Genomic DNA, 14,833 nt, shown 5'->3' with positions numbered 1-14,833 from the left:
CAGACATGTCTCCATAATGTGTGTAGTGTGATCTGAAACGTGATCATGGTTTATCGATAAACCCTAAAGCGATTCACCCTATGTGGATAAAGCCACAATAGGGGACAAAGTTAATCATATCATATCATTTGATTTCCCCTTTTTCTTCTTCAACTTCAAAAACTGCCAACTCCACATGTAATAACCCATCCCGGGATGCAACTGGAAACCCTTTCCCACACGCAGAACTGAAAATACATCAACACTCAAGTGCAGATTTCGGTGGAAGGGGTTGGAGGGGGGGGCTTCAAAGCTGCATAGCGCAGCAGGTGTGATCTACTGCCGCTTTAGCAGCTAGTCATCAATGATTTCTTTTTTTCTTTCCTTCATGTTGGGAACAGGTCAAGGCAGGTTCCCCACCACCTCCCTGTGCTGCTGTTTTTTATGAGCCCCACCTGGCAAATTATTATTCCACCAAGACAACTACGTCTTCTACTGTTGACACACACATACACACACAAATACACTCATCTAATGGTGTTATGCTAAGGTAGCATAGGACACACACTGTACTGTTTAGCCTTTTGCCACCTTGGGTCAATGAAGGACCTATTTTAGCATGACGTGTGTGCATGCGGGTGCATGTGTGTGCATACATAACAGCCAGCAGATTTACAAGGGTCCCAGTTGGGGCTGCAGCCTGATCACTATTGATTGTTTTCTTTATTTATAGTCGCAAAACATTGTGGCCAGATTTAAATAGACTTGACTGCTAAACCAAAATAGTGACTTGGACTCAGTGACTGGTGATGTAATGATAGCACTGGCAAACCAGTCAAGGCAGATGGCCGCCCCATTTGTCCTATATCAGGCTTTCTGTTACATTTTTCCAGTCAATTTAAAACAGAAATATCGAACAATCTAGTCCACAAAATGGACATCAATCAAGTAAACTATTTTGCGTCATCCACCAGTTTTTACCAGCATAGCCCAACCAGTCGAGGCAGACAGCCGCCTCATATTGGAACTTAGTTCTGTCCTTTATAAAGACAGATTTTGCCCTTCTAATGTCTCTTATTTGCTGCTTACTTAACTCTATGCACCTGTAGATTACTTTTGCTGTTAGTCAGTGAGCCAAAAGCAAAACAATGTTTTTATTTTCTGGTTGCCCGACCTGATGCACCTCTGTCCCTTACTGTGTGGTGGTTTTACCATAAAACCAGAACTTTCTATACAGATTGAGCCGTTTTAAATATCTTTTCTGTTGCTATATACTGTATGTCTTTGTCCCCGGACGGAAGCCCAAACAAACATTTGGTCCGGGTACAAAGTCAACATTCGTGTCACCTACATTAATTTTAACTTGCTGCGTTAAAAAAAAACAGAAATAGTTAATTTAGTCTAAGGAATAGGATTTTAAATATGGCTTCATTTTGCTATGCGAGCATTGTTTAGTATGTTTGCGGCAACTTCAACACAGACCTGTCGTCGTGACGCCTGCTTTAAAATGGCTAAAATATGACAAACATGTCGGCGAATGTGTGTTAAAACTACAATTTTTGGTTAAATGGAGGAGGCGTCGAAGAAATATTTGAACACCTGAGTGTGACTGCAGTTTGGCTAAATGCGAGCAGGAAGCAGAGGAAGGAGGAGGGTTCAGGGAAAAACTTGCCGCAGTTGAACACTTGTGCCTCCCCGGCTCATGTTTGCCCATGTTCGGCCACACAAGCGCAAACAAGTCGGTTAAAAATAATAGCACCATACCTTCAACGTGTTCCGTGGAGGTGAGAGTGAGCGGTATATCCACAAAAACACGACCCCGGCTTGAGTGTAGCTACCGCGGCCGGTTGTCCTCACTGCAGCCGGGGAGGACAAGACAAGTTCATCCCGTTCTCGGAAGCCCTGCAGCTGGGAGAGTTTCCTCCTTTTCCCCCTTCTCCCGAAATCAGCCTCTTTCTCTCGGATATCCCGTTCCCTAGTACGTTCGGCATCAAACCATCACATTCCACCGCGTCCTCAACAATGAAAAAGGTGGCTTTTCCTTTTTTTTCTTTCCCCGCTGTCGCCGGAGGAAGACCCACCCCTCGGGATGGCTCTGCCCGCTCTGACCGCAAAGAGAACGCCCTTCCCCGGCTGTGCGGTCCCGCCTCTCCACCCCCTTCCTCCACACACAGGAGCAAGTCAAGCCGGTGAGCAGAGCCAATGTGGCATGTTTCTTCTCATACAGGCTAAAAGGTGGACTGTGTTCAAGTCGAGGCACGATAAAAAACTGACTTTATGGTGCACAATAAAACCACAGCTGCATAATGGCGCTATTTGGTCAGGCAGTTGTTGGTGCAAGATTAAGAACAATCTCTTTTTAAGCTCATTTAAATCTTCTATTATGAGTAGGAGAAGGGATGCAAAAGCATTGTTTAAAGAGGCTGTGCGGATGTATACGGTTAAAAAGGTGCATCACATGTTTGCAACTTGGGCTAAAAGGCATGTGGTATATACTGTTTGCTATGTTTTATTGGAAATACTCTTTAAAATACAGCTTGACACATGCATGGTGTTTTGTGTGATGATATCAACCACACTAGATGTTAAATAGCAAGCCGTATAAGGAAGTAATAAAAATGTGAATAAAGCCCCAGTGCATTGACCTGCAATGACAATCACCTGGATAAGCAAGATTAAAATGGTGACTGTGGTTTCATACTTGCACTTATACATATGTTTTCCACACAAATGAATACAATTTTATTGTATCCTCACCCTGTCACTTGCCACAATTCACTAGTGCAGTTAAATATTGATGGAAAACAATTGTTCCTTCGACAGGTGGAGGATTCCAAGAAGTCATCAATGCAAAAGTGCAAATGCAAGTGAACCAAAGGCACGGACAGCATGGAACACTACAGTAAGTCTGCTTGTGTAGTTTTTATTTTTAATAACTAACGAAACAAGAATATCCTTTATGTGCCAGTTTGAGAGCGCCAAAAGATTCAAAACAAGTCTCAATTTGAGAGTATGTTGCCTAAATCAATCGAAAAGGCAATACATATAAGAAGAAATGATCCGTTCCAGTGTCAAATCAAATGATTTAGCTCATGAATTAACATTAACTGTCATACAAGTGTAAAGGTAAGTGAACCCTTGCTACTGTTAATATGTCAACACTTTGAAACACTCCCAGACTGAATAAGCGTTTGTGAAACTATGGGGAAAACAGTTAACTGCTCCAATACAAAGGGAATCAAAGGGACTAGCTTAACTTTGATAACAGGTGACAAGTGTAAAAAGAAGTTAACCAACACAAAATGCTTTAAAAAGTAATGACAGGTCTTCTCTTAACACCCTTTGTTGAGGCTGGGCTTTACTTTGGAATGTGTTGCAAAAAAAGGCAAAGAAAAAGCAAAAGTGAATACTGTGTTGCATTTTTAACTGTAATCCAAGTGTTAAAAGAGCTTAATCACCACAAAATGCCCCCCAAAAGTGGTGGCATGTCTTATTTGAAATATTTTTTTCAAAAAAGTCAAAGTTAGTCTTGTCAATGAGGTTTTTATGTGACACCCTCGAACTCTGATGCTATGTGCTTTTTAAGTGTAAGAAGAAGTTAGCCACCACACCCTGCAAAAAACCCCAAAACGTTCAACATGACTTTTAAGAGCAAGCAAAAAATAATTGCAGTTAATGCTGGAATGACGCCTTGCGCAACTTCAGCACCGTTTTTTTTCAAGGGATTCCACTTTTGACGCAAAGACAAACAGGGAAATGCCTCTTTATATATGACGGCGTACATCTGTCATGTTGTATCTTTCCTGAGGAAACTTGGCCTGTGCTCACACATGTTTCCATCATGTTGGGAATGGGCGTCAATATATCAAATGACATAAACGCAAATACACTTCGCAGACGGCAATGTACAGTGCAATGTACAGTAAAGTGCCAACACATGTTTCCTACGGAACGCTGTCCATTCTCTCCCTGTATATGCGTACTTGTACGAAGCCACCTGATTCAGGAAGAGCCGACATCCTTCCTAATTGCAAACATCCCTCGCCAGCCAGCAAAATCAACCATGTTCCAAAAAGGAGTTTGTCGCTAGCACGCACAGGGCATGTGCTTCTGCTTTTTTTTTCTTTTCTATTTTGCATTTTTTTTCTTGCAAAGACTGCAGCTGCGCACTAATCTCCATAATCCTGCGCACATCACCACAATTACATGCGGTCAGTGGTACAAGAATCCAGTCAAGAGGTCACCTGATGATATTTTGATGACATAATACAAAGCAAAGAGAAAATGTTAAATGAGTGGAGAGCAATTTGAGAGACAGGGCAACACTGCTTATCAAGCTTTACTACTTTGTGTTCTTTTAACAGCAAGGATGCGGATTAATGTGCTTAATTCACTGTCCTCCCAGAGCGGGTTATGGCTAGTATTTAAACACATATAACCCAGATGAGTCCAAATGTGGGGCAGCCTGTCATGTCGGAAAACATGCACTTATCCACAGACGTGCAGCTCTTACAGCTCTGTGTGTATTATTGGATAACCACTCTGCATGCATTGTTTGAGAGGAAGCATTGCCACTGCTTCAAAACACATATTCAAATGAAAGAACAAAAAAAAAAAACTACTGAAACTGGTGGGGCACTGTCACATTTGCCCCAAATGTAAAAAAAAACCCCTAAGTGAATCATTAGTCTGTATTGAATATAATCTAGGTATTAGAAAGAATAAAACTAAAACATGCCCGCTGCTGGAACTGGTGGGGCACTGTCAGATTTGCCCCAAATGTAAAAAAAAAACCCAAGTGAATCACTAGTCTGTATTAAATATAATTTAGGTATAAAAATAAAACATGCCCACTGCTGGTACTGATGGGGGACTGTCACATCTGCCCCATAAGCAAAATTTATATTTCCCCATTCAAAATGATTTCCTTACCGTTTAACTGCTACCATATATTAAACAGAAAAACAAAAAAATATAGCACCATCTGATGAAACTGGTTTCTCATCAGAGAAATTGCCACAGCTTGAAAAACATATTCAAATGAAAGAACAAAAAAAAAACTGCTGGAACTGGCCGGGCACTGTCACATTTGCCACAAATGTAAAAAAAACCCAATTGAATCACTAGTATGTATTGAATATAATTTAGATATTAGAAAGAATAAAAATAAAATAAAACATGCCCACTGCTGGAACTAGTGGGGCACTGTCAGATTTGCCCCAAATGTAAAACAAAAATAACCTAAGTGTATCACTAGTCTGTACTGAATATAATTTAGGTATTAGAAAGAATAAAAATAAAACATGCCCACTGCTGGTACTGATGGGGCAATGTCACATCTGCCCCATAAGCAAAATTGATATTTCTCTATTCAAAATGATTTCCTTATAGTTTAACTACTACTTTATATTAAACAGAAAAACAAAAAAAATATAGCACCATCTGATGAAACTGGTTTCTCATCAGAGAGGAAGCAAGCACAATAGGATAGCTGTTCTGTTCATTCATTGATTCATTTTCTACTGCTTATCCTCACAAGGGTCCTGCTGGAGCCTATCCCAGCTGTCTTCGGGCGAGAGGCGGGGTACACCCTGGACTGGTCGCCAGCCAATCACAGGGCACATATAGACAAACAACCATTCACACTCACATTCATACCTATGGACAATTTGGAGTCACCAATTAACCTAGCATGTTTTTGGAATGTGGGAGGAAACCGGAGTACCCGGAGAAAACCCATGCATGCACGGGGAGAACATGCAAACTCCACACAGACATGCCCGAGGGTGGAATTGAACCCGGGTCTTCTAGCTGTTTGGTCTGCGCGCTAGACACTCGACCACCGTGCAGCCCGTAGCTGTTCTGTATTAAATCTAAAATCCAAATTTAGTAGTATAATTCTTTTTCCCACACTTTTATCCCAAATGGGACTTGGACCAGCAAACCTAGGTCCCCGGTCTTAAACATTGAGTTTCTTAGTGTTTAATTTGGAACTCCATAGAAAGTCCCATGAGAGTGAGAGAAAAGAACATGCTTTGATCAGTTAAAAAAAACATCCTCTTGTCAAGTCTCATCTTATTTAGTAGTACAAATGTCTCCGCCTGTCAAGCTCAACACTCCCATGGTCGACGATTTCTCACTGTGGGGGGACATTCCTCAAAACTCAGCCTCTGGCATGCAGTAAATCTCCCTGAGAGAGGTCTACACCGGAGCGCCATGCCAGGTGATTGTGCATGTGAACACCCACACCCTTGTCACCTCATCCTCACATTCTCAGGTGGTCACATGCCGAGCAAAGGCGTAGCGACGCGGGGGGACAATGTGAAAAGGTGTTAACGGGATACGAAGCGTTCCGTACATGTGGCTCCCTCCCTTCCTGTCTCCCAAAGGAATGCCTGACTCCTGACTATACAGCTCTGTTAAGGCGATGGGAAGCGAGCCCGTAAAAATGCTGTTAAGGTGTTGGCAGCTATCCTTTTGCTGATGTTTAAAAACTACATGAAAGAGCAAAACATCACGGTATGCCTGCATTAATCTGATGACATTTCAAAATGCTAAAGATGAATCCAGAAGTGACAGAATGAAAGTAATAGCATGCTGGCAGCATTAAGCATCAGCTTACACTAAGTTGTTCAACAGAACCATTTAAACCAGATGGTTGAAGTTCTGAACATACTGGCTGCTCCAACTCTTGTCTGTCCATCTGATCCATACCACCACCTGACATCATGAGAAGGGAATGGGAGCGACAAATTTGAGTGACAATGGTGGGATTGTTGACATGGCTGCACGGTGAAAAGTGGTTAGCGCGCAGGCCCGGGTTCGATTCCTTGTTGGCGACTCCAAATTGTCCATAGGTATGAATGTGAGTGTGAATGGTTGTTTGTCTATACAGTGAAGAAAATAAGTATTTGAACACCCTGCTATTTTGCTATTTCTCCCACTTAGAAATCATGGAGGGGTCTGAAATTTTCATCGTAGGTGCATGTCCACTGTGAGAGAGATAAACTAAAAAGAAAAATCCAGAAATCACAATGCATGATTTTTTAACAATTTATTTGTGTGATACAGCTGCAAATAAGTATTTGAACACCTGAGAAAATGAATGTTAATATTTGGTACAGTAGCCTTTGTTTGCTATTACAGAGGTCAAACGTTTCCTGTAGTTTTTCACCAGGTTTGCACACACTGCAGGAGGGATCTTGGCCCACTCCTCCACACAGATCTTCTCTAGATCAGTCAGGTTTCTGGGCTGTCGCTGAGAAACACGGAGTTTGAGCTCCCTCCAAAGATTTTCGATTGGGTTCAGGTCTGGAGACTGGCTGGGCCATGCTAGAACCTTGATATGCTTCTTACGGAGCCACTCCTTGGTTTTCCTGGCTGTGTGCTTCGGGTCGTTGTCGTGTTGGAAGACCCAGCCACGACCCATCTTCAATGCTCTGACAGAGGGAATGAGGTTGTTCCCCAAAATCTCACAATACACGGCCCCAGTCATCCTCTCTTTAATGCAGTGCACTCGTCCTGTCCCATGTGCAGAAAAACACCCCCAAAGCATGATGCTACCACCCCCATGCTTCACAGTAGGGATGGTGTTCTTCGGATTGTACTCTTCATTCTTCTTCCTCCAAACACGCTTATTGGAATTATGACCAAAAAGTTCTATTTTGGTCTCATCTGACCATAAAACTTTCTCCCATGACTCCTCTGTATCATCCAAATGGTCATATGCAAACTTAAGACGGGCCTTGACATGTGCTGGTTTAAGCAGGGGAACCTTTCGTGCCATGCATGATTTCACATCATGACGTCTTAGTGTATTACCTACAGTAACCTTGGAAACGGTGGTCCCAGCTCTTTTCAGGTCATTGACCAAGTCCTGTCGTGTAGTTCTGGGCTGATTCCTCACCTTTCTTAGAATCATTGAGACCCCACGAGGTGATATCTTGCATGGGGCTCCACTCCGATTGAGATTGACCGTCATGTTTAGCTTCTTCCATTTTCTAATGATAGCTCCAACAGTGGACCTTTTTTCACCAAGCTGCTTGGTAATTGCTCCGTAGCCCTTTCCAGCCTTGTGGAGGTGTACAATTTTGTCTCTGGTGTCTTTGGACAGCTCTTTGGTCTTCGCCATGTTACAAGTTAAAGTCTTACTGATTGTATGGGGTGGACAGGTGTCTTTATGCAGCTAACGACCTCAAACAGGTGCATCTGATTCAGGATGATACATGGAGTGCAGGTGGACTTCTAATGGGCAGACTAACAGGTCTTTCAGGGTCAGAATTCTAGATGATACACAGGTGTTCAAATACTTATTTGCAGCTGTATCACACAAATAAATTGTTAAAAAATCATGCATTGTGATTTCTGGATTTTTCTTTTTAGTTTATCTCTCTCACAGTGGACATGCACCTACGATGAAAATTTCAGACCCCTCCATGATTTCTAAGTGGGAGAAATAGCAAAATAGCAGGGTGTTCAAATACTTATTTTCTTCACTGTATGTGCCCTGTGATTGCCTGGCGACCAGTCCAGGGTGTACCCTGCCTCTTGCCTGAAGACAGCTGGGATAGGCTCCATCATCCCCCTTGTGAGGATAAGCAGTATAGAAAATGGATTAAGATTAAGATTAAGATATGCCTTTATTTGTCCCTCAGTGGGGAAATTTTCATTGCACAGCAGCCAAGAGTACAGAATCAGTTAAGCAGTACAAAAATACACAATATAGAAAAATAAACAATATAAACAACCCAAGTATTAAGATTGATATTAATATTAAGATTAAGATATGCCTTTATTCGTCCCTCAGTGGGGAAATTTGCATTGCACAGCAGCAAGAGTACAGAATCAGTTAAGCAGTACAAAATACACAATATAGAAAAATAAACAATACAAACAACCCAAGTATTAACAAAAATCAACAGTTTTTCCCAGAGTTATATACAATACAGTATGTAGATAATATGAAACAAGATGAGATATATAACCAGTCTATACACTGAGATCTTGCAAGTGAGTTAATATGAGGCATTATGGGAATACTTCACATAGAACTTTGTATATTGCATTTAGAGCCCTTAATATTGCACAGTGAATGGAGTCTGGAGTAACTATACTGAATGTAAAAAACAAAGTATTGCACAGATGTACATAGTGGTGTAGAAGTCTATTTGGAGCAGCTGCAGGAAGAAAGGACCTTCGCTCCTTCACACACTTGGGGTGAAGCAGTCCATCGCTGAAGGAGCTCTCTAGTCCTGGATTGGATGGATTGTTCACTTTGAGGCCAAGTGGACCATTGAAACATGTGAGCTTTGTGAGATAGATCCTGTTGAGGTTTATTTGAATGATTGGATTTGGTTTTTGTGCTTCTCTTCAGAGTTATGTAACAAATGAGGTCAGAAAGTTAGCCTTCAGGCAAACTGGAAGAACCCTGCTATGAGATGGACCGTGAAGAAGAGCGAGGTTGACTAGAATGGTCCGGGATTTGGAAGTCTGGGATAATGGTGTCAGAAGTGGCACAGTTAATGTTTAGACCAACTGTAAGGATCCTTGAGATACTGTACTGCAGGGGTCTCAAACTCAATTTACCTGCGGGCCACTGGAGCTAGGGTCTGGGCGAGGCTGGGCCGCATCAGGTTTTCCAAAAAAAAGAAAAAACGCATTTATTAAAAACAGAAAAATGAATAAACTTCGCTTTGTTTCCGATTTTCTACAAGAAAAGCTCTGATAAAACATTCCACTGTTCTCAAATATCTTTTTATTTTTCTACACAAAATAAGATCAAGAATAAAGAAAATCAATCAATCAGTAATAAATAAATATAATAATAATAAAACGGCAAATAATAAAAATTTAAGAAACCACATATAGTTGGTGAGTAGACAAATTATTTTTTTCAGATTAAAATTAACAAAGCATTATTAGAGCCCTGTAGACATGACAAAATGACCACTTCCACACGGATAGGGAGGATAACTATTAACAGTTATTTAACCTTTAACATGAACATTAATCAAACGTAAGAATTTTTTCTGGGTACATGATACCATACAGCATCCATATCAAACTTGAGCGGGCCGCACTAACATTAAACTTTCATATCAAGGCGGGGGCCTCAAACTAGTGTCCTGTGGGCCACATTTGGCCCGCGGGCTGCGTGTTTGAGACCCCTGCTGTACTGTATTTGGTACATACCGGAAGAAGGAGGTATCCCAGTTGTGTACACACCCCGGGTACCATTCCAAAAAACCTTGCTCTTGCCAATGTCCAGGTTTTCCAACCTGATAGTCTGGCTTGTGAGTTTTGTGATAATGGTGTCAGAAGTGGGACGGTAGGTTGGCTGTACGCCTGCATCATTCCACCAGTTATGTACACAATTCCATCAATGTACAGGTTTTCAACCAAATAAACGTGCTTCATATCCAGTTTCACAAATTGTGTCAGAAGTGAGATTGTTGGTCATCGGTTGGGTGCCCAATAAAAAAAAAACACGATAAGAAAGGTCTACTTGACCTTTGTACTTGATTGTGGGTAATACATGTCAAGCGCTTATGTCACCACCAGGAAGAATCCTTGTGTCCTTGCTATTATAGCACCAATAAAATCCATGATGCTTCTTAGCCTCTCTTAATCTAGGAACGCTCATTCAGGTTGCTTTTATCGCCTCAATCTATCTGGGTGCTCCCTACACCATTTTGGTTGGCTTCTTCTCCCCTCTAGTGGTTGAAAGACATTACTGCAGCATGGTCCTATACATTGAGCCAATATAAAAGCCATGTAGATTGTGTGTCACTAAGGAGCTAGGGAGACAATAGTTTGATTCTAGATATGACAGACAATTAGAAGTGTTATTATCGGATAGTAGATTCAGAATAATGTGGTCATAATTATTGTGTGTTAATTAGTTGTTTTTTTAAACATAAAGTATAGTATAGTGTATTAGAGACAAAGAAGGCCAAAGGGTTGCAAAAAATAAAATTATTTATTATTAATATGAGGGCTGCACGGCGCAGACCTCACAGCTAAGAGACCAGGGTTCAATTCCACCCTCGGCCATCTCTGCGTGGAGTTTGCATGTTGTCCCCGTGCATGCGTGGGTTTTCTCCAGGTACTCCGGTTTCCTCCCACATTCCAAAAACATGCTAGGTTAATTGGTGAGTCCAAATTGTCCATAGGTATGAATGTGAGTGTGAATGGTTGTTTGTCTATATGTGCCCTGTGATTGGCTGGCGACCAGTCCAGGGTGTACCCCGCCTCTTGCCCGAAGACAGCTGGGATAGGCTCCAGCACCCCCGCGACCCTTGTGAGGAAAAAGCGGTAGAAAATGAATGAATGAATTATTAATATGCTCTACTGAACTAAAATATTCAAAAAACAGACTTTTATTGGTGTATAAATCTTTTTCAAGCTATTTTATAACATTTTAATTGTAGCATGCTGGATTATATTATACAGGACCAATAATGTGCAGTTGAAGTATTGCTTCACTGCAATAAAACGTGTCTTATTCACAAGTATTTTATAATCAAAAGCATACCTCAATGAATAGAAAAAAATCCCAGATTGCTGAAGCGTGGGCGTGTCTTTTCCTGCTGGTTGCACCATGTGGGATTTCCCAAGAAGATATTTGCACCTCCTTCCCTTTTGACACTTGATGCACGCCTTCACTTTGACTCCCACACACGCTCAGATAAGCAGCAAGAACCAAGAAACTGCCTGGTAAGTCAGCAGCCATGGAAGTTCTTATACAACTGTTTTCAGTTTTTAGGGATTACAGATACTGTACTGTACTTGTCAAGCTAAAATAGTTGAGTTTTGGGTGCTGAAATTGTGTTACGGCTACAGTTGACATCGAACATTTAACATGTGAGGGTTTCTAGTGGAGTCTCTTGTTACTTGGTTTGAGCTTGTAAAAAGACAAATGAACCATCCTTAGATCTTTAACCAAGCCCAGATTTTTTTTTGTTATGCAATGACTGCTTTATAAGAATCTTTAATGTTCACTTTTTTTCACAGTTGTGTGTTGTCTCTGAACTGAAAGCCACCCGATGCAAGAAACCATGGTAAAACTCCCGCTTCCTGTCTAATGTTTTTTTTTTCTTACTTCTTATGCCTTACCTTAGACACATTTTATGATGACAAAGCAATATTCACGTAAGAAGAAAACGGTTCTATCATTCTAAAAACTACATTAATCATTCATGGTGACAGCTAGGTCTACGCTAAGCATACAAAGAAGTTACCAAGGAATGTTTTACCATGCAGCAAGTTTTACCTCTGTAATAAATTCATGTTATAATAATTTGTGTCTTGTCTCATGCAGACAGAAATGTGGACAGAAGTCTCACCAGGACTCACAACCTTTACAGCCGCCAATAATTCAAACTTCCTGGACTCCCCATTCCGTTATCAGCTCTTCCCAGCCGCCTATGGCATCATCTTTGTCCTGGGCTTCTTCGCCAACATCTATGTGTTGTTTGTACTGCGCTCCCTACGAGAAGCTAAGGCGATGGGAGAGATTCGGATCTACATGACCAACTTGACCATTGCTGATCTTCTTTTCGTGTGTGCGCTCCCCTTCTGGATTGGGTATTACAGTCGCGAAGGAACTTGGGTCTACAAAGACTTCTTGTGTCGACTGACCGGATCGTTGTTCTTCATCAACACCTACTGCTCAATTCTGTTCCTGGGCGCCATCAGCGTCAACCGATACTGGGCGGTCACTCGGCCTCTGGATGCGGCATCATCAGACCACAGGCGTCGTGGGATCGCCGTGTGCGTGGTCATCTGGTTGATGACCGTCTCCATGGCTGTACCGTTCCTTGCAAATCCGGCCACCAACCAGGATGGAAATGTCACTCGCTGTTTCGAGGGATACCAGAATGACAATGATTCGTCCAAAAGAGCAACAGCTGCAACCCATTTCGCAATTATCGGAATGTTTTTTGTCGTTTTTGCACTCGTGGTGGTATGCAACCTTCTTATCGCTCGAGCATTGGTTTTACATAATGTTCCTCAATCCGAATTCCATTCTGGGAAAGTTCTATCCAGGAAGTCCAACATGACAATCTCGTCTTCCAGAAGGCCCACAGGGGTCAAACGGAGAGCTGTGCAAATGCTAATGGCTGTGGTTGGCGTATTTGTCGTGTGCTTCCTGCCTCATCATGTCGTCCAAGGATTCTGGACTCTAGCAGCACTGCAGATCCAAGATGGATGGGGCCATGTGGATTGGGATCCGGAAACAGTGCAGGTGCTGAATGATGCCCATCAGATCACATTACTTCTCATGGGCCTCAACTGCATTCTGGATCCCGTAGTGTACTGCTTCGCCACCAGGAAGTTCCGAAGGTTCATCATGGCGCATCTGAAGAAGCTAGCAAAGGGCGAGGGCTGCTCCCACACGGTCACCTCGCAGATCTCCTTGGACAGCAGGCACCAGAGCCACAAACTCCCGGGCGAGCTCGATCAGCCTGAATAATTCAACTGACAAGTTTGAGTTTGGGATTATGACAGAACTGTAATGGGTGACACCAAATGTTTTTTTGTCCATCCCATTTGTTAATAACAGATTGTAAATAATCATGACATTTCCAGCCTTTTGTAAAGTTTTGTAAACACTTTCATAATGTGCGATCCCCAGACCGAATTGCACAAATTCGACTTCCTGTGTGAGGCGCTCACTCATACACAGTCACAGAAAAGCGGAAGTTTTGCAACCAGAAGTCTGTGTGATGACTTTCTGATAGATTTCAACCAAAATGAGTCAACAAGACACACAAATACACAAACAATTCTCTTTGTTTCACTGGGATTTTTGAGTGTTTTATTACTGCATAGCACATACGTATAGTGATGAATTTACCAACCGTAAACACAATCTGCATGAGTGGTTTAATATACATAAATCAGTTTATGAGGTATAGTCCACATTAAGGTCATCTGTCTGCCTAACGTTTCCCAAACTGAGGGTTAAGGCCCAAAATGGGTCACAGGTCAATTTTTGTCTTGTGGAAAAAAATAGAAGAATTCCAGAAAAGAAATACCTGAAGAAATTTGTAACATTACCGGAAAAAAGGGCAAGTTTAAATAAATTACGAGGATAAAGGATTTTCGCACATAGCTTTTTTAATCTGTGTCCTTGATTGATAGTTCATGTAAAGTATTTGTTATTGTTATGGCAATATATTATACATTCAACAAAAGTATAAATGTAATAAATGTTGTAATTTTTCACATCAAGTCAAAGTTGTAAAACCTTTTCTATTTACACAAAATGCATTCATTCATTCGTTTTCTACCACTTATCCTCACGAGGGTCACCAGCCACAGGGCACATATAGACAAACAACCATTCACACTCACATTCATACCTATGGACAATTTGGAGTCGCCAATTAACCTAGTTTTTGGAATGTGGGAGGAAACCAGAGAACCCGGAGAAAACCCAGAGATGGCCTGAGGGTGGAATTGAACTCTGGTCTCCTAGCTGTGTGGCCTGGGAGCTAACCACTTTCTGCCGTGCAGCCCCATATCTCCTTCAGATAATGTCTAATGTATCTAATGCCTAAATCTTTTCGTGAACAAATGTCTAAATTAATTTGCCTCACAGGTATGGCCTATCAAGATGCTGATTCAACAACGTGTGCCTTAGGTTGTTGGCCACAATAAAAGGCCACTCCAAAATGTGCAGTTTAACTGTATTGAGACGGTCCGAAAATCCGACCTCCATTTGCCTCAGATGCCGTGTTCATCAACCCAGGGCATCCCAAACAAGCTCAAAGGGTGACATGTCAGACCAGGCAAGAACTGCAATGTTTTCAGCTTCCAGGAAGTCTGTACAGATCCTTGCAACATGGTG

At 41.8% G+C, this 14,833-nt stretch overlaps 2 protein-coding genes across 5 annotated transcripts in view; one reads left to right on the top strand and one right to left on the bottom strand.

Annotated features, from left to right (window-relative positions):
* Nucleotides 1-2,107, bottom strand: part of luzp1 (leucine zipper protein 1) — a 50,238-nt gene extending 48,131 nt beyond the window's left edge. For 3 of the 4 annotated variants that reach the window (XM_058090697.2, XM_058090696.2, XM_058090698.2), the window contains exon 1: nt 1,744-2,106. The gene's annotated coding sequence lies outside the window, so the exon portion shown is untranslated. Of the gene's footprint in view, nt 1-1,743 lie in introns of all 4 variants that reach the window. The other variant, XM_078796271.1, reaches the window with a different exon arrangement.
* A 9,806-nt stretch (nt 2,108-11,913) lies between these two features.
* Nucleotides 11,914-14,227, top strand: ptafr (platelet-activating factor receptor). The gene is made up of 2 exons (XM_078796012.1): nt 11,914-12,038; nt 12,299-14,227. Exons 1-2 carry the CDS (start codon nt 12,024-12,026, stop codon nt 13,451-13,453), a joined length of 1,170 nt encoding a protein of 389 aa, XP_078652138.1. The 5' UTR covers nt 11,914-12,023; the 3' UTR covers nt 13,454-14,227.
* The last annotated feature ends 606 nt before the right edge of the window (nt 14,228-14,833 follow it).

Source organism: Doryrhamphus excisus, linkage group LG14 (assembly GCF_037039965.1).
Source record: "Doryrhamphus excisus strain RoL-2023G ecotype Guam linkage group LG14, RoL_Dexc_Guam_v1.1, whole genome shotgun sequence".
Taxonomy (NCBI): domain Eukaryota; kingdom Metazoa; phylum Chordata; class Actinopteri; order Syngnathiformes; family Syngnathidae; genus Doryrhamphus; species Doryrhamphus excisus.
Note: the sequence above shows the minus strand (reverse complement) of the source record. Positions and strands in the feature narration are given on the sequence as shown.